The sequence below is a fragment of the Streptopelia decaocto genome, assembly GCF_964273445.1.
Source record: "Streptopelia decaocto genome assembly, chromosome: 1".
Taxonomy (NCBI): Eukaryota; Metazoa; Chordata; class Aves; order Columbiformes; family Columbidae; genus Streptopelia; species Streptopelia decaocto.
Genome location: NC_138663.1, coordinates 46,654,305 through 46,673,689, shown reverse-complemented (window position 1 = coordinate 46,673,689; position 19,385 = coordinate 46,654,305). Strand labels below are relative to the sequence as shown.

The following is a 19,385-nucleotide window of genomic DNA, read 5'->3' as shown; positions in this document are numbered from 1 at the left end:
ACAACGGGTTTGGTTTTTTTTATAACTCAGTCTGGTGAAAAAGCTGAATTCTGAACCAAGCTGCAACCACGTTACGAAGAGCACTGTGAGGGACAACACCAGCTACTAACCACTGAAAGCACTGTCTGTTGGAAAATGTAGCTTTAATAGATATTCCTCATCTTACATAAGAGCACAATAAATACACCACATTCTAGAGAAATTTCAGATGACACCAGAGTCAGAAGAGGTGAAACAGGGAGAATACCAACAGGCTCCATAGCCATACCCCTGAAGTGCATGACAAAACACTCCCCACTGCAACCACTGCAAGCTGTCACTTGCACACTTCAGGTTGGCCCTGCCAAAAGCTTCTAAGATCTTTCTTTTTTTTTTTTTAATTTATTTTATTTTTTGTGTGAGGGAAAGGAAGAGAATAGAGATACAAGAAATCAAGGGAAGCAATAAGATAGATTTTCAGAAAAGATGCTGGACACCCAGACAAGATGCACACACTCAAAAAAATCAAGGATGAGAAGGAAGTTTTTAATGACTTTCCTTCCCTCCAATAAAGAAGCTTTGCTGCTATTTAAGCAGACCGGTTGCTCAAGCAAGTAGCTTAATAAGGCTTGCAGAGCAAACCAGTGGTCTGAGGCGCTAGCTCTAAGTGGATAAGCAAACATCAGTCGATAGCAGGCTGGCGGCAACAGTGGTTCTACACCCTGGTATCTCCTGTTAAAAGAGGGCAGGAATCAATGAAGTCAGAAACCCATGTAGCCCAACATCTGATGACAACCAGCAAAGAGAAGTTATAATGAGTGCTGTCATTTGCTCTCAGCCTCCTACTTGATTATGGTTATTCCCATGAAAATGCATATCAATGCATTACTAAAATTATGGTTACAATGGTTACATCAGAGACTGGTTTCTAAAAGTCACTCCAAATGCAATTTCATATTAAATTGGCTGGGCAGGTCACCCACACAACACAGGCTAATAAAAAAGTCAGTAAACAGAAGCAAAAAAATCTTGTGCATTCCACCTCTTTACTGTTTAATCGGTCAGACTGGTGAAGACAAATTGTCAATTCTGATTTCATTTTTTTTTTTAAATACGATTGTCACATTAGAGAAATGAAAACACAGCAAAATAAACTGTACAAAGGCAAAGTAGAATAACAAAAAATATTTTACTAAAACATAAGATTTACAGGAGATTTTCCAGACAAGCCATACAAAATGGTCACAAGCTTTTTCTTGGAGGGATTTTTCTACACTTGACAGCAGAATCACAATATTATTAGTGAAGGTGATGGATGTTTAATGTTCCCATTTTTTGTTCAAACAATGAAGCTTGTCCATCTACAGCGTCTACGTTAGACTGGGCTAGAGGGTATATTCTAAAGTATAACTGGTTAGCTGCTTTTACCAATGCGATTAGCATCACCATAAAAAGGGAGGAGGAGCCCACAAAATTAAAACAAAAGCCCCACAGCTAACCCTGCCTACCTTCATTCACAGTGCTTATACTTAAACCATGATGGGAAAAATGATTAAAAGCAGAGATGTGCTGCTGCTTTCAAACAATTTCACAACAATCCAGATGATACTTCTAGCCTCTGCTCATGCGGTACAATAGTGAATTAGGACAAGACACAGATTTGCTAATGTGCATTTAATCACCAAGGGACTGAAGATGTCTGGGCTTTTATTCTGTAATGTTTCTAAGACTGTGTCCATTAAATGCAAACAAAAAAGGAAGAGGTCTTGGCAGAACAGGAGAAGTGATGCACACTTGATGTTCAAAGCGCATTTAAATATTGTTCATGGCATATAGCCTAGTCCATGCTCTGGCTGTAAAGAAACAAAAACACATTTAAGGAAAGATTTCTCTTTAAGGCTTTACTAAAGTCATTTTAAATTCTTCTTTTTAAAGATCACTTCTGTACTGCTGCTGCAAGTATACAAAATATATCCGTTCTGAGATTTTAAGTACAATTTCGAACTCCCATAATACACAAAAGTTGACAGCTGCTAAAGTGGCCTGACTGCAGTGAATCCAAATGTAAAGAGACATAATGTAACATTCTGCCACAGAAGCAGGTACGGAAGAGTTGTACTTTCTGAAACCAGACAATCTTTTCCTTAAGCTTCACAGAAAAAGCAGTGGTGTGTACTTCTACTTTACCACAAGTCCAGACTAGACATGCTTGCAATTTAGGAACGTGAAAACTCAGGATAAAAGAAATCAAGAGAGCATTTTTCCTCCAGCAGGCCTCACAGACTTGAAAATAGAGCACCGCAGGCACATTCAGGGTACTTAGACTATGACTACAAGCTGTAGTTGTTTCTGCAAGTTGCAGACATCAAATGGGAGGTCAGGATTTACATCCCCCAACAAATTAGTAAGTCAGCTACTTCCTAAAGCTAGGGAAAAAAAAAAGAAAAAAAAAAAAGGCATAAGATACATCACCTGTTTCTATGGCTTGGGCTTCATTGGTCTTCCATTGCTCAGCTACATCATTTGCTAGTGGATCATCTGGATTGGGAGCGCTTAACAAAGCCTGGATTGATAGCAGAACTGTACGAATCTGCAAAGCTGGGGACCATTTATCTGAAGAGACATTTATAGCAGTGTGAAACACCATATTCATCACAGTTTACAGAAGTAAAAAGTTTTCCTCTCCCAGATTAAAGAATAAGCAAGGTATTCTTTAAAAAAAAAAAAAAAAAAAAAAATCTATTTGGCGGGTCAATCTACAAGTTTCTGTACTTAATAATATCAAAACCGGAAAACAAGGTAGCACTTACCTTTCAAAATATCTAAACATATTCTTCCCAGCTTGTCTACATTAGGATGATAAATTTTGGTCATGAAACGTACTTTAGGAGCTGCCATTGGATATTCTTCTGGAAGGAATAGTTCAAGTTTAAATGTCCCACCCTCAAAGGGGGAATCCTGTGGACCTGCAATGACCACGTGAAAATAACGTGCGTTGCTTTCATCTGGCTCCGCTTTTATCCCAGGGACCGGTTCTGCCAGCAGGCGCTGGGTTTCCTAGAAGAAAAAGAAAAGGAAATGTAAGAAATACAACCCATTTAAAATAAACATCATCTCTACAAACTATTTTAAAAACAAGTATTCATTATGAGTTATTTGCCTATATCAACAGAAATGATCGTGTCAGACAAATACCTTAAAGTCAAACACCTGCAAAAAGATGAGGATGTGGTAAACTGGTAGACATCTCCTTTCAGATGCCTCAACTGCTGTTAGAGTATGTGCTTCTGTAGCGCAAAGTAACAGATAACAATTAAGCTGTCCTCAACAACTTAACTTTTGATCAAACTACTGCCAAGCTATTATTTTTCAATATACTTAAAAGCACTTCAAAGAATGTCACAGTAAAAATATCAAAACCATTTCTCATTCTACCTTGAACAGAAAATCTCGTAAGTAAAAAACCAAAAGGGCTAATCACTGACAGAAAGCATTCAAGATTTACTCTAACAAAGACTGGACTGACTTGTTATGATGAACATTTGTATCGGAATCAGATTCGACTTTGAAGAATTCAAAGTACTACTCTGCTGCAACACTAAAGGTGTTTATAAGAATGGTTTATATATTTACAAATATATATGCATAAATAGCTTTACTGTGAGCACTTTCAGCCTACAAATAGCCCTGTTTAAAGTGACCCTAACAAACAGTAGGAGATAGGGAAGTTCTGTAAAATGAGGAAAGCCTGGCATCCTACAGAGATTTGTCATCTTTGTTGCCCAATTCTTCTACCCACAGCACCGATCCCACCCTGGACACCACTCCGTGACCATAGCTGAGAGTTGCCCACGTTCTGACCACCCAGCCCACTAACGCACTGAGCAGACAGACCCACCAGGGCCCGTACGTCTTTCTCCTCTGCGGCCAGCCCCCACAAGTCTTTTAGGCTCCATTGTGTTCCTTCTGATAAAAAAGAATCCAAGGCCGAAACAGAAAACAGGACATTAAGCAAATGACAACAAGTCCTGCCGAAGCCTCATTTCCTCAGGTAATTTTAGCCCCATTTCCTGCTTTTCCTCTAGCATGCTTTTACTGTGTAGAATTAACTTTTTCACCACTTGTGTTGGCTTTCACAAAGAAAAATGATCCTGTTTCTACTGAAGAAAAATGGTAACTGGTAATATTAATTTATTATTCTAGTTTTATAGTATATTTACTCTGCGTGTCTATAGTAGCACTAATTCAAGCACAAAACAGACAGATTACCTCTACTTGGCTTAATATGTTCTTCAAACATAAGTGGACTGTTTCAATACTGGCAGTTCACAGAAATAAACTCACACAGCACTTAAGTGATGTGGCTGTCGTGATGCAATTAAATAACACCTCACACTAGCCAAAAAAAAAAATCCAAATACACAATATAAAGAAGTGAAGCCAGTTATTCATTTCAAAATTGTCAAGGTCCTACAAATCATAACACTGAACTTATAACTATGTACACAAACATAAAAATAAACTTATCTGGTCTAATTCCTTGTTTTGACTACGTATTGCCTGCTTATCTGAATAGGCATTGGCTGCCAAAGCCAGTTATACACCTTACTGGAAGGCCATCCAAACTTCTTCAACCTGTCTCCACTCGCTTCTGCAAGTGTATTTTATTTTCAACTATATACATTAATTTATATCATACTCGGCACTTGTATTCTGCTGGCTATTTACCTGTGCAGTAATTCTGTAGAAATGCAGCTACAAGGAATGCTTAAATCTTTAGCTCAGTGGTATAGAAAGTCGGTGAGTAAGAAACCATAGATTATCCCTGTAAATGCATAAAACATTCTCCATTTCTTTCAGCAAGGTTTCAGCATGAGTGCCGCCACAGGTAAATGGGACAATTAGGATTTCCACCTATGAAGGGCCATGTACTTATTACAGTTGGACAGTTTTGGCAGGGGAAACGGTGTCTTATACAAATGCAAACTAATAGCAAGCTAACTTGAAATTAAAAAAGAACAAACTTAATGAAAAGAACCAATTTTTAAACATCTTCCTAACTGCTGGCACCTGGACTTTGCGAGAGACACACCAGTAGGCAAATAATGATTTTGGTTCTTACAGGCATTTTCAGATATAAGACTGTTTTTTTTTTTTAATGATGATTATGATTAAGGGTAACACATTTTAATAGTTGGGCTGATCTCAGCATTTGTTAGCCCCCACTCAGTCACTCTGGCCCCGAGACTGCCTCCCTAATTACACCAGTACACTGACTGCAACCATACTGGGCAGCCAGTCCTGGCTTAAAATAACCCAGAATCAGCAGTTCTCTGGCAGCAGCATCAGCACTTCTACCTGCCAGCATAACAGAGGCAGCAGCGCCCGGCTGCAAGCTGCACATTCTGCCACTAAAAACTAGTTGTCAATAAACAATGAGAGATCCCACGTATGAGAAAAAACAATCCTTTTAGTCAAGGTACTGCATTATGATGAAGGGGCTATACCACTGCTAGTATGTCATCACGTCCTTCACGCCTCTCAGTTACACAGATGCGGCTATCTCACTACAAAACACCGCAGAAAAAGGGAGTGCAAAGAAAAGCATTTACGTTGCATCCAGCTACGCTAGTGCTGTGGCTACTCAGAACCCATCCACGCCCCCTGTGGAACATTAATATTAGATTAAAAATGCTTTAAGCATGTCTCGCTTCCTGCGCCGTGAGCGGGGCTCCACTGCAATCGGCACAATTGAAGCTGTTTCCAAGCAGAGATGAGGAGGAACACTCACAAGAAAGAAATCTGTGAGGAAATCAGTCGACACTCATCTTTCGCACCCAGCGGGCTCTGATGCAGCCATCATGCCGAGAGAGCGAGTACCAGGCTAAATTTCTCCGACACGCACAAAATGATAGGTCACAAAGCCTGTGAACATACATCACTACCATTTTATGCAAAAGCTGAGAAGCATCTTTGGTTCAGAAATGGAATCTTTTTAAAACAGTGTAACAGACAAGCTTGTTAGACTATGCAAAACACAAGAAAAACATCATTTAAGTACAAACATTTCATGTTCTTTTAATAAGTACATCAACACCACCTGCTGAATTCTGACAGTAAATATGGCTTTTGCCCTTCGATTATTAAGAAATTTATTATAATATCTTCAATACATTTGGGGACAATCATGGAAAAGCAACAGAAAGGGACAAATGTTCTAAGGTCTAAGCATACAAAATGCTTAAACATACAAGTAGGTCCAATTCTGAGGTAATATCAAGCACTCAACTTCCACATTTTACAGTAAGATGGTCATTTAAAGACACACCAATATTAAAAACAATTTCATTTGCCATAAGACCTGAAGAAATAAGTCATATTTGAGATATACAGTTGTCAGTACACAAGGCAACATTATGGACCAGGTCAGGAAACTGAACTGCTTAAAGGTTTTGTTTGTTTGGTTTTTTAAGTGTACATTACCAAAAAACCTAACCACCCCCCACCTGTAAGTCATGCACAAGAGAGTCGTGAGATGTAGACTTAATCTACAAACAAGGAAATATTTAACTACATGTTGATATTATTTTGTAATTTTATATTATTTTCCCTAGAGGATCGTTACCCAATGAAAAACGGTCCCTCAAACACAGTAAAATACATAAATAAATAACTTCTAATTAAAATTCTAACTTCCCACCTTTTTTAACTAATCAGGAGGATCAAGCATATGCAATACTTGACTTTCCAGTATCTTTTTAGGCAAAACCTTTCTAACACTTTTTTAGCTGAGGAAGTGAGTTTTGTGCAATCTGTTACTTCCCTCTTTTTCCCCAAAACTGCCTTTGAACCCTTTGTCCAATTTCAGCTTTTCTGGACATTTTGTAAACTGTCGGTGGCTATAAGAGAAACCAAGCTCAGTGCTACCCAAGAGAAAGACAAGAAGAACATGAAGATATTACATACTGTTGGGCCAGTTTATTCCAATTAAATATGTAGTATTCTTGCCTGGCAAAAAAAAAAATCCTGCCAATAACACTATAAAGAGCTGGGACATTCAAACATTAACACACTAAACAGGAAAGAAGAAAAAAAAAAAAAAAAGGACAAATCCACAGAAAACAAGGTTCTGCAGTTCTGCTGATCACAATACATGTTTTTACAATACAGCAATTAATTTAGTCTTCAGGGGAACATGAATTTCCATCTAAGTAAATGTTCCAGAACAGCACTTTATAGTGTTTCTTATTAGCTCTGCTCTAGTATGCTGAAGGAAATTTCACAGAACAGATTTCAGGGCATTTTGAGCTCTAAAACGCAATCCCATGCTGTCATAGGCAGTTATTTCTATTTGTTATACTCAGCAATGATTTTAGATCGAGATCTCTTCTTGCTCCTGCTTTTACTCCACTTGTTCCAAGTTAATGTCATAATTTCTATTGACTGAAGAAAACTAAGAAACCCAAAATGAAGATACATGCCAATCAGAACTTAAACAAACTAAACAAAAAAACCCCACAAAACAAAAACCACACAACCACCAACCATTCACAACTGGCTGAAGCTCCCCCCCCAACCCCATTTTATCTGTCTCATTTTTAATTAAGTGGCTAAAAAATACAGAAGCGTTGAAGGTGTTTTGACAAGCAAAGCTTTCCTTATTAACACAGGTGGCCTGAAGCAGAGTGACAGATGACGCAGATCGGACAGATGGTGTAGCTGACATTCTGCATAGCTATTCTTCTATGGAGACATTAAATTGAAGACTAATTGTACCCAAGTTGGGGGAGAAATCCTCAACCTGTTTTTACAGTAACCTATGAGGACAAGAAGCCTCAGGGAGAGCACAGTGATCTTTAGAAGAGACCAACTGAGCAGGAGGTGGGGTGAGGGTTTTTTCAGGGTGCTGAGACTGAGAAGCCATGCAAATACAAGAGGACGATTTGCATGGGGCAACGTTTCACTCTTTGAGCTTTTGCTTGGTTGTCCTGCTCTCAGCAGAAGGAAAAATAAAAAGTTACTGCAAAGCAGACATAACCCCCAAGATTCTCCTGGTTCATACACCCAGAACAAGACATTAGGGATGGGAATTGAACAACCCAGAAAGATGCTTCCATACCGACATGCATGAAAATCAATTGTTAGAGCACACAAAGATACAAACAAGCGCAGAAAGGAGGAATCCATTAGTAATAGGCTACTATTTTAATCACTTCCAGTCTTGCAGAAGTGTTTACAAAAGCCTCAAATTGCCAAGGCCTCAGTGAAAACAATAAAGATTTCTGTATGCTACAATCTGGAAAACAAAAAGCCACTTCAGAACTCTTACTTGGTATCAACCGACTAAGGCAGGATCAAACAGTGGCATATTGGCAAATAACAACAACCTGAAAACTCATGAATCCAAGTATTTGGAGAAACAAACAAACAAACAAACCAGAAAATTATTTCTTACATAGTAGAACCACTGCAGCTGAAACAAAATCTCTAAAGTTTCACCTGTCTGACAAAGACCACTCCGGTAGTGAAGGAAGAAAGCGTTGCATGGGATTAGACAATTTTTAAAGCTTTTTCCTTACTTTCTAAAAAGGAGTACTATATTCTTTGCTTGGAATAATAATGGCAATTCTGTTCCCTGTACTATGGCAATAGTTTATCACCACCAGTTTCACACTGCCTGCCAAGAGATGTTGGCTAAAAAAGTGAAGAACACATCAATATCTAGCACCTACAAAATACAGGAACTTTAAGGCTACCGTATGAAGGCCACTAGAATTTCAGAAAGAAGCCTGCTTGCAAGGTCAGCACAAACTAGCTCAAAGAAGAAATCCAAGCTCCAAGTCTTGAGCCAAATTTGCTTTGCCTAGTAATTCAGCTGTCTGCAAGCTTAATTTCCTGACATCCCAGTTTCCTTATTTCATATTCAATATTACTGCTATATAGTTTCCTTCAACAAGTAAAAAAATCTGCATATTAAACCACAAGTTAAATACAGTAGTCTTCAGTGAGATGTTATATTTGAAGGAATACACTTTTTGACAGAATCTAGCTTGGTTTTCTGCTCTACACAGTCCCTTAATATCAGCTGTGAAATCAGCTGGTGAAATTCATAACATCCATTAGAACAAAGGGAGCTTAGAGAAATCCCAACATCTTACAAAGCCTGAACATTTTAAGCTGATAAATGAGCAGCTGCTGGAGAAAGGAAGGAAAAAAAAAGCTGTGCTGCCTTTCCACTTCAGCCTATTATACACCTTCATTTTTGTCTGTATAGCTGTCTCTTGACCTCATGGTGAAACATAGCGCACAGCCCTGATCTGGAAGGAGAAAAAAAACAAAACAAAACACCCACATGCAACAGAGAAGAGTCCTTGATGCAGTTCACCAAATGTCCACACAAACAGCTGTGCCAACAAAAAGGAGGGTGCAAACACATGCTGTCAGAAGGATGGGAGAACAGACTGCTCCTTTTGGTGAAAGGGCTTGTTCAAAGAGTTGAGACTGCAGCGTCAGTCACAGCGAGAAACTAGCGTAACGGATTACTATTCTGTAACCAACCTCAAAAGGAAATGTAGAGGCCACCTCCTCATTCCAAAGGACGAAGCTTAACTACCAACAGGACTAATTTCAGTAACAGATGGTAAACTGCTAAATTAAAGTCCCCAGTCATCTATAAAAGTCTTAAAGACCAAGTACTCTGTATATCTTCTTACTTGTTATGAACAGTTATCTAGCAACCTTTTATGGTGTTGAGACTACAGAAAAGCATCCTTACAACTAGTAGTTTTATGCTAGTACCTTAAAAAGAGAGAGATATCATTAAGACTTTCAGATGTCAACATAGCTGTGATAAAACTATTCTGCAACTTCAAAATAGAAAACATTAATAAGGTCTCTTACACAAAGAGAAAAATACTGCAGGACTTAGAGCTATTAAATATTTAATATTATACAATACCACATCTTTATGCAAAGTCTCAGGGGAATGATTTTTTCTTTGTATTTTCAGCAGTACATTTACGAGCTCAATTCTCCAGATAGCAGTCAAGTAATTTACCTTCAGCAACACCTACTAAGATGGAGGCTACACCCCTGCAACTTCATCAGACAAAGGTAAGGTATAAGCCTTCTCTAATCTACTCCAGACAGTGAAAAACAATAGGTAATATCCACCTTTACCTGTAGGTTCAACTAACCCTAGGTGGCTTCATTTTAAACAGATCAGGGAAGACAGAAGACAGATAAGTATCTTTGTCTTAATAAGACTTAATCTGCAACAGGAATTACAGTTTACAGCTCAACTGCCAGTGCCTGCAGCTTCCCCCTTGCCAGAAATCACCATCCCGCAAATCTACTGAGAAAGTAAACCCTATCTGCATTCTCAGTTCAATTCAGAAGAAGTGAGTTTGGCTCTCTTAGCTAGATCTTTAACCCAAAAAATGTTGGCAGCAGAGTTTCTATGCTGTCAGTCATCTAGCAGGGGGCCGTAACTTCCAACAGAAACTGATGAACAGACAGCATTGGCTGTGAGTAAAAGGATCTTCAGCAGCACAAATGTATAAAGATCTGCATATCTTCTTGATACACTTATTCCATAGGTGCTACACGCAAGGGTCTCTAAACAGCTGCCTACAAAACAAACCTCTTTGGTAGCCCTGGCCACTTATAAAAGGAATGGCAGGATGCAATGCTGCATGACTAGTCTCGAGATGCATTAAAATAAAGTTACTGGTAAAAGGAAAGAGGCACCCAGATTGAAAGAAACACACATCAGCTTGCCTCACTTCTTTAAGACATAGAACTTGTATCTAGTATGGACCATTTAGGCAGATGTATGGGGTGTAGGTGTTGGCAGCAGGGGGTCTCCAGGGATGCCCTCTGTGGGAAAAGGTCAAGGGTTGCCCCATGCCACACACAGCCACCATCAACAGACTTGCTGCAGGGTACAGGTTGATCCCATCAGACAAGCTGGTGGCACATCTGAGAAAACATATTTAAGAAAGGACAGAAAATGTTACACAGAGAGAACAGTGGGGCGGGGTGGGGGGGAAATGTGAGCAAAACTAGTCTGATCACCAAGGTCAGAGACAGAGGGAGAGGAGGTGCTCCAGACACCAGAGCAGAGATTCCCTGCAGCCCATGGAGGACCACAGTGGAACAGACTTCCACGCTGCAGCCCATGGAGAGGACCATGCTGGAGCAGAGGAAAAGCACGAAGAGGAGGGAACAGCAGAGAGGAGTGGTTATGGATGGACCACAAACTCCATTCCTCATCCCCCTGCAACCATCAGGTTCAGAGGAGGCAAAGGAGTCAGAAGTGAAGGAGGACTGAAATTGAGTGTAGGAAAATGTGGGCAAAGATGGTGTTTTAACTTTGTCATTATTTCCCACCATCCAACTCTGGTTTATGTTGCAATAAATTAGTTAATTTTCCCCAAGTCAAGTCTGTTTTGACTGTGATGGTATCAGTAAGTCAGCTCCCTGTCCTTGCCTTGATCCATGAGCTTTTCCATCCTATTTTCTCCTCCCACCTGGTTGAGGTGGGGGGCAAGAGAGAGTGGCTGGGTGGGCATCTGGCAAAGGTCAACCCACCACAGCATAAATCACAAAGTAGCTTTTAATTTGAAATGTGTTTGAGCTGTTGTATCCAAAAGCACTTCTATAGAGGATGTGGTAGACAGTTTCAGACTCCGCAGATGATATTGCAAATTAGAGTTTTTCAAAAAGAAATTACAGACTTCAAATGAAAGCTGCTAGCTCCATTTTCTGCTATAGTTGAAATGATAACAGTTATCACTTGGAAGGTACCACACATACCAATTTATGTGGGAGAAGATGTGATAAGGAAAAAAGATATATTTTTCAGTTTAACTGATTGCTCATTGGTGTCTTCAATATTTGCTTCCTACAGAAGATCAGACATTTGTTGCCAAGTCCTCCAGGAAGATTTCTAAAGCAGATGTAAAGTCACTACCAATAGCAAAAAGCAAAGAGATTTTAAAAAATAAAGTTACACATAAGTACCACTGTCAATGACTAAAAATTACTGCAAGTCCTTTGTTTGATTCTTCATTGGCTTCAGTTGTTGAGTTTATAATTGAGACAAACTGCTTTTCTCCTCACGATTTCAGCCTGGTCCTTGATCAACTTGACTCACATCTGTAACTACTTGCACCTTTTCCTTTCCTCACAAAATGCAAGGGTTTCCCTGAATAGGAAACCCTAACTTCTCAGCAGCAGTGCTAATGTGTACTGTCACTGTTCATCTGTCATCAGCCCAAGCATTTGCCAAGTTAAACAACAAATGACATCACAGAACTGATTTGGCTTAAAAAAAATAACCTTTACTGCAGATTTCTCAGCCAAATGACTCCTTCAGTCCAAGTTTGCTGCAGCAGCACCAAAACTTTTGTGCCAGCACAGGCCAGGCTAAATCTGTTTATTCAGTTAGGCTGCTCAACACCAACTGCAGCCTGATCACCTTGAGAACTTCTGGTTCATCTAACTTAACTAGGTGGTAACTTTCCTGCCTTGTGCTGGCTCTCTGCAAAAAACACAGAAGTACAACAACTTCAGCATTTCAATCCGGACTACATACAACATATATTTGTTTCATATTTTTATTGTGATTGCAGGAAACCCTTGCCAGCTACCAGTGCCATTATCTTCCAACGACATCTAATAGTTTTGGGTATGAAATAGAAACTGAGGTTTTATCTGCTTAGGCAAAAACTTAAAGCAGCATATTGGCACACAGACAAATTACAATTACTTGCCAAATGGCAACTCTTTCCTGTTCTGTCAGAGTGGGATAAGGGGGAAGATCACACTGATCTCCTTCACCAAGAACTGATAAGTTGCACACAAGAAAGTAAACCACATATATGTTTTGCTTTGATTTTTTGAGGGGGGAGGCAGCAAGAGAAAGTGAAACATACCAGTCAGAACTGTCTTCTACATATAAAGATAAATCTGCCTCAGAAAACCACAAGGACTTAATTAAAAAAAAAAAAAAATCACATTTTGGCACAAATTCTTCCAGAGTCTATCAATTCACTAGGTACAATTATGTAAAGAATTAGCTATAACCAGCATTACTGAAAATAAATTTGGTACCTAAGCAGATGTATTATCAGAGAGATTTCAGAATGTTGAGATTAAAATTATATCACTGTAAAACAACAGCATTAGAGAAACTCTCCTGAAAATAATGTCTGCCTTTTAAGAAAAGAAAGAATTAGCAATGAAGCCCATTAAACTGTAATGCAAAGGTCAAACATCATAAATAGAAGGCTGCACTTGTGGTTTCCAGTCGCTGGCCTCCACATGAATTTTTCTCTTCCTTGCCATATAATCCCTGCATGTCAGCATCCCACATGCCTGCACTTGCTTTACTCATTATCGGGCTAATGTCTCTGTACATTAATGCTTCCACCACCCTATGGCTTCCCAGACCCCATCACCAGCCCTCACTGTAACCCAAGACCCACCCCCCCGCTTGAAAAAAAAAAAAAAAAAATCTGAGTGTCAACAAGTAAAAGACATCAGCTATAAAATTAAAAAAAAAAAAAAAAAAAACACAAACCACCACACATAAACAGCAGCACAATAGATTTAGAAACCATTAACTAGTATGCAATCTATGGACAACTGTCCAGCAACTTGAAACTACAGCCTTGCTAAGCAAGTGCCGCAAATTTTGGATTGCTCATAATCTTCCCTCATGGCGCTTCTGGTTTTCCAGTTCCCATCATCATACAAGCAATTTTAACCACTGCAAAGTCACTTTACAGTGAGATGAAGGCAAATGTACTCCAGGTAAGAGCATCTTCCCAGAAAACAAAAATTAAAAAAACCCCACACCAACAGAGTCAATCCACTCTTGGAAGAAGACCTTGTTGCCAAACAACGGGAACATGAATAGGGGCGTTCTTAAGGTCAGCATCACTCTTCCCTGAGGATGACCTCAGTCTCGAATTTTCCACAGCAGATTACAGGCTTTTGGAATTGTGAAGCTGAGATCCTATACAAATTCTTAGAGGATTAGCTATGTACTAGCATAGATCAAGCTTTTTATGGTGCATCTCCAGGTATAGTAAAGTCAGGCATAACCGAACTCACTGAGCTAACAGTGTAAACCATTCCTGCAGTTACACTAACCAAGCACATTTGAATTAGAGTTTTGCACTAATATACAGTGTGGAAGCAACTATCAAAGTGTTGTTAAAGCAAACAATAACTCATAAAGAGTTTTTGTCCAAATGCCATATATGGCAAAAATTTGCCACTTGTTTCTCACTATTAACCCATCTGTCCAAGTGTAACTATGAAAACATGGGTTTATTTCGTAATATTGTACAAAACAAATTTTGATGATATCCATTATGTTTTCATGACTTTCAGCATAAGTACCACATAAAACAACCATGTGCTAAGTTATAAAAAACCATAAGCATCAGTACTCAGAAAGCTTGGTGTGCTATAGATTTGTACCTCCAAGTTTGCTCAAGTACTACACAAGAAGGTGGCCCAAACAAGATTTTGGCCTCTAGCTGGATTATTCACTGCCTTTTCCTCAGCTTTTATTCTCTAGTGTCTACTGAAAGCTTCTTTAAGGAAAGGCTGTGAAAAGTTATCAGTGTCCTCTTTAAGATCTTCTAATAAGACTCCATGTATTCCTTTTAAAACTGGTACCTTGGCCTAACTTGAAAGCTTTCTTATCCTCAGGGCCCAAGACTCCTTCTCGGCCTCCCTCCCACACCTCCACAGTTCTGTCCTGCCAAACTTCAGGCTTCCAGTACCTGCCTAGACAGCCCCCGATTACCACAGCCACTAGTTGCCTGGCAAGAAGACTCAAAGAGGGTCACAAAGTAGAGGATGTGCTATCTGTCTACCTTCCTGCATTTGTTGGGAAATAGTAGGGAAGGTGGTTTTAAAAACAGTACCAAAAAAAGCCTCTGAAAATTCCCAAAATTGTCACCTTTCTGCCAAATTTGAAGTTATCCACAAGATCCAAACAGCATACAAGGGGCAGAAAGATGTTACAAAGACCAAATATAGTGCTTTTCTGACAAATGCCAAGGATCAGCACTGTCCAGAAGTAATGTTTTCTATGTCTAACTGCCACACAAGGAAATGCCAAATACCAGCAAAAGGTATTAAGTTTACCTCCAGTCTTATTTATTTTTTTTCATCCAGGAAATTAAAAATTGGTCAGATATGTAAGAGAAATCAAAAACTAATGGCAACTTAAATTTTCACATGGAGACAGATACTCATGTCCCAGAAACCCATAGTTTCCAAGACAAAGGAAGAAACTTCAAGGTGGCTGCCAGTAATACTGTTCAGGAATTTCTAGAAAGTTTCAGAAGTTGCAGACTAAATTTATATTTAAAAAAAAACATAAAGCTCATTATACCAACCTCTAATATAGAATGCTGTAGGGTCCCTATCACTACATATACCATGAGAATCTCCATAAAGCCTCCCAGAAATTTTATAATTTGACATAGCATTTTAGAACTCAGCAGTCCAAATGTTACTCAGATTCTCTAAAAATACTGCAAGCACTGACAGCAATGTGGAAATAGCCTCTCACAGTAAACAGCAAGGAAGGAATATTTCAGACAATAACACACTACCATGCAAGGGAAGAAACCAAAGCCTCAGCAATTTAACGCTGAGAAATTCATTAATCAAAAAAATCTGAAGGAGTCTCAGATACTGCTTCAGATGGTTTACTTCATCATATGAGCAGCTGCAGTGATTGTAAGAGAAGCACCACTAACAACTGGCTACACAGTTAACACAGACCTGAACATCAAATCATGAATAATGAGATCACTGCAGCAGTGAAAACAGCAGAAAAAGCATTTGCAAAAATGACACAAGGCAGCTTTGCCCATCTCATTCAGATATACCGACTGCACTTGACACGGCAATGAGGTGGTTTGAATGTCAGCCAAAAAAAAAAGAAAAAAAGTCAGATGCAATTCAACTCCTTACTTGACTGGAGCTACGTGACTTTGCAACATTGGAGTGAAACTGTGTAAAAAATGTTTGAGAGTAAAAATCACTGGGCTCATTTGTTGTGTATATTGCAAAGGCTCACTTTTTAATATTGTGCAGTAGTAAAAAAAGTTTACAGCATCAAAACCACACATCTTGGCAAATGTGCAGTACTGCATTTTTATCTTACATTAATAGATTTTATTGTCAATGTGATTCTCAGAGGACCCTTGGTTTTGGACTACTGAAGAAAATAAAAATACCTCTTCTCTATTCACAAGATTCTGAGTATATCTTTAAAAGACTCAAAACTATATAATCAACTTCTACTCATCATTTGTGATGTGCTAACACTAGGTCATAACTCTAAAGCAAGTCATCTCTTGATCCTACAGAACACTCTCCCCCACGCTTGTTTAAAGTCTGTGTTTCTAAGTAATCTGAGGACAGCAAACCAGGAGTAATTCTGTATCTCCTGTGACAACCACTTCGCAAAATCTATGCTGACACCTTTTAATTGAATTTGGGGGAAGTATTGGAAATACAAAGAAAGCTCTCTGCTGAGACGAGGAAGGCGACTGCTCTCCTACTGAGCTTGATGACAGCCTGCACATAGCAAAGAAGCAGGCTGAGGAGCACAGGGCCGCTAGTCAACCGGAGCACCAGGCCATCTGCCAGCAGTCGGTCAAGACGAGAAACGCCAACTGCATTTTGAGCGGCTAGCTAGATTCTGTACTTCATTACAGCCCAAATATGCGCTCCTATCCCAAATCCACCATCAACGGTCTCCCTCGGGCAACAACACATAGGATCGGAAGGAGAAGGTCTTTACCTAGCAGTAAACTAAGCCATTTATTTATCACCAAATTTATTAATGTCCATAAGGAAAATTGGATCTTCTTGTTATTTGAGTTATTTCACCTTTCTACAGGCCTTTCCTCTCCTATCTCTCTCTCTTCCTTTCCTGATCTCTCAAATTCTCCTTAGCAGCAGAGTTTACTCCCTTCCCTCTCGTTAGGGCAACCACCAGTAGGAAATTTAACATCAAGATTGGCAGAATAGCAAAGGTCAAAACAACTCTCACTACAGACTCCTGAAGACCCAAGCAGGCACATTTCTAGGCCTGCACCTCTGCAGCTGCGATATTTCAAAATATGACTTTGCACATTTTTTGAGGCTGCAGTAACTAGTCAGATCCAAGTCCTGGACCTTACATACATCTTTCAACCTACATCATGCACAGCACAGGAGCTAAAGAACTGATCACCTAACACAACCAACCCAAGATTTAAAAGCTCTAGGCTGGCTACAGACAACTTACAATACATTCATGGAAACACACAACCCACCATACACACCACCCTATAACAATAACAGTCCTAAAAACTCTAAGGAGGACCTGGAGCTTCCATGGTCACTTCTGCTGCCTTCAACCTCCCCTCTCCAGAACAAGAAACATTCCTCTGTCATCACACATCTTTGAAGTAAGACGTGTGAATTGCTCCATGTTTCTTCTAGAAAAGCATGAAAAAAACCCAAGAGCACCAAGAAGGAAATTTATGGACAAGTTTACAAGGGGGTGCATTTCTTGGTTGTATTTAGGGGAATTGTCAAGAGCTATTCAAGAATTTAACAAGGACAACAGCCTCACGACAGAGCTCTTACCACAACTCTGTGAGGAATCCCTGTTCCGCTGTATTATGAATCAGTGTTTCCTCTCACACCTGAAATATATTCAGCTTTGCATGCCATGCACTGAGGCAGCTGGATGAGTGTCAAACTCATTCTGTAAGATTTGTCTTTGTAATTTTTACTGCTTACAATTCTGAACAACAATCATAGTGTAGCCTGTCTGACACAAGATAAAGGCTACTCCTGCCTTGTTTTTACATCATCTATTAGATTACTTGACTTGTTAGAAAAAAATCCATTTTATTTTTTTCATCCACTATTTAACATATCGTACACTAAGGTGTTCTACAATAGTTGCCAACATTGCACACCCAACCAAGAGACCTTTACTGCGTTACAAATTATTTGTGGCAATTGTTCAGCTCAACAAGTAACCTAAGGAGCCTAAGGAACCTTACTGGAATCACTTAATAACTTTTGTAAAAGGAACGATCACCAATTTGAGGGCTTCAATTCACATCACTACAAATCGAATGGGAGACAGCAGCCCAGCACAAACACCCTAGAGGACCAGCCTACTGAAAGGACTCACAGGCATTGCAATGCAGCTGCCTGTACCACTGTTGAGTGACTCCAAATCATTCAAGCCTTCAGCTGAAATTTTAGTCAGGTGGTCAGCTGAAAGCGCCCCGAAGTTGAGAGCCCTTGAAAAGCTGGTAAATGGAAGTCGAAGAAAGACACTGAACTACCAGCACCAACACGCCAAAACCGTACAAGCCGACAGCTCAGGACACACGTGGAAGAAGCCAGGCTGGCTTGGCTGCACCGGTACGGATGCCCCCAACGCTCAGCTCAAGCTCAGGTTTAACCACTCGCTATGCTCAGCCCCCGCTCGCACAGCAGAAGGAACCCGAGTACCGTGGCGAGGGCTGAGCCGGGGCCGGGCCGGGCGCCCCCAGCCAGGAGCCTCACCGCCGGCGGAAGGCGAAGGGGGTGGGGTGCGCCCGGTGCCTTCCCAGCGCTGGGCCCCGAAAAGGGCGCGCAGGCACCCGACGCACGGACGGCAGCACCGGAGGCCGTGCGGTGACCGTGACGGGAGCGGGCCGCTCCCGCCCGCCGCCCCCGGCCCGCCAAGAGGGCCCCACCGCTCCCGCCCGCCCGCGCACGCCGAGCCCGGCAGCCCCCGCGGGCGGCCGCACATCCAACTGGAAGGACGGGGAAGGGAGGCAGAGGGGAGCAGACCCGGCGCGGCCCCTGCCCCAGCGGCTCCCACGGCAGCGCGTCAACCGCCGCCCCACAGGGGCAGGATGAGGCCTGGGAGCGGCCCTGCCCCCCCGCGGCCCTGCTCCAGGGCACCGGAAGCGGCGCTCGGCCCGGCCCGGCTCAGCCCTGCCCGCCGCGCAAGACCCGGCCCAGTCGGCCCTCCAGCCCAGGGCGGGCGGCGGTACCTTGATGATTCTGCGGGGCAGCCCAGCCATCTTGTCTCGTCGGGGTGCAGGCTCGCGGGCTCGCCTCCGCTCAGGGATCGCGCACAGCGGAAGTAGCCCGCGCCGCGCTTCCGGTGGCACCGCCCTCGGCGCAGGACGCCGGGCAATGTAGGCCGCGCCCGGCTCCGGAGCGGCCGCTCCTCGGCAGCTGCTGCCGCTGCCGCGGGGTCTCCGGGCGGGCCCCTCTGCCGGAAGGGGTCCTTGCGCTGTCTGTGGGCACGAACGCGGCGGAGGGACGCTATGAGGGAGCCGGGGTGGTTGTGAGACGGCGGGAGGACC

General features: G+C 41.3%; 1 protein-coding gene across 1 annotated transcript; it reads right to left on the bottom strand.

The window, feature by feature from the left end:
- Positions 1–1,149: 1,149 nt before the first annotated feature.
- On the bottom strand, positions 1,150–19,225 carry UBE2N (ubiquitin conjugating enzyme E2 N). The gene is made up of 4 exons (XM_082043611.1): positions 19,068–19,225; positions 2,790–3,036; positions 2,452–2,592; positions 1,150–1,832 (listed from the first exon to the last, which is right to left on the bottom strand). The coding sequence occupies exons 1-4, from the start codon at positions 19,095–19,097 to the stop codon at positions 1,792–1,794; spliced, it is 459 nt and encodes a 152-aa protein (XP_081899737.1). The 5' UTR covers positions 19,098–19,225; the 3' UTR covers positions 1,150–1,791.
- Positions 19,226–19,385: the final 160 nt, after the last annotated feature.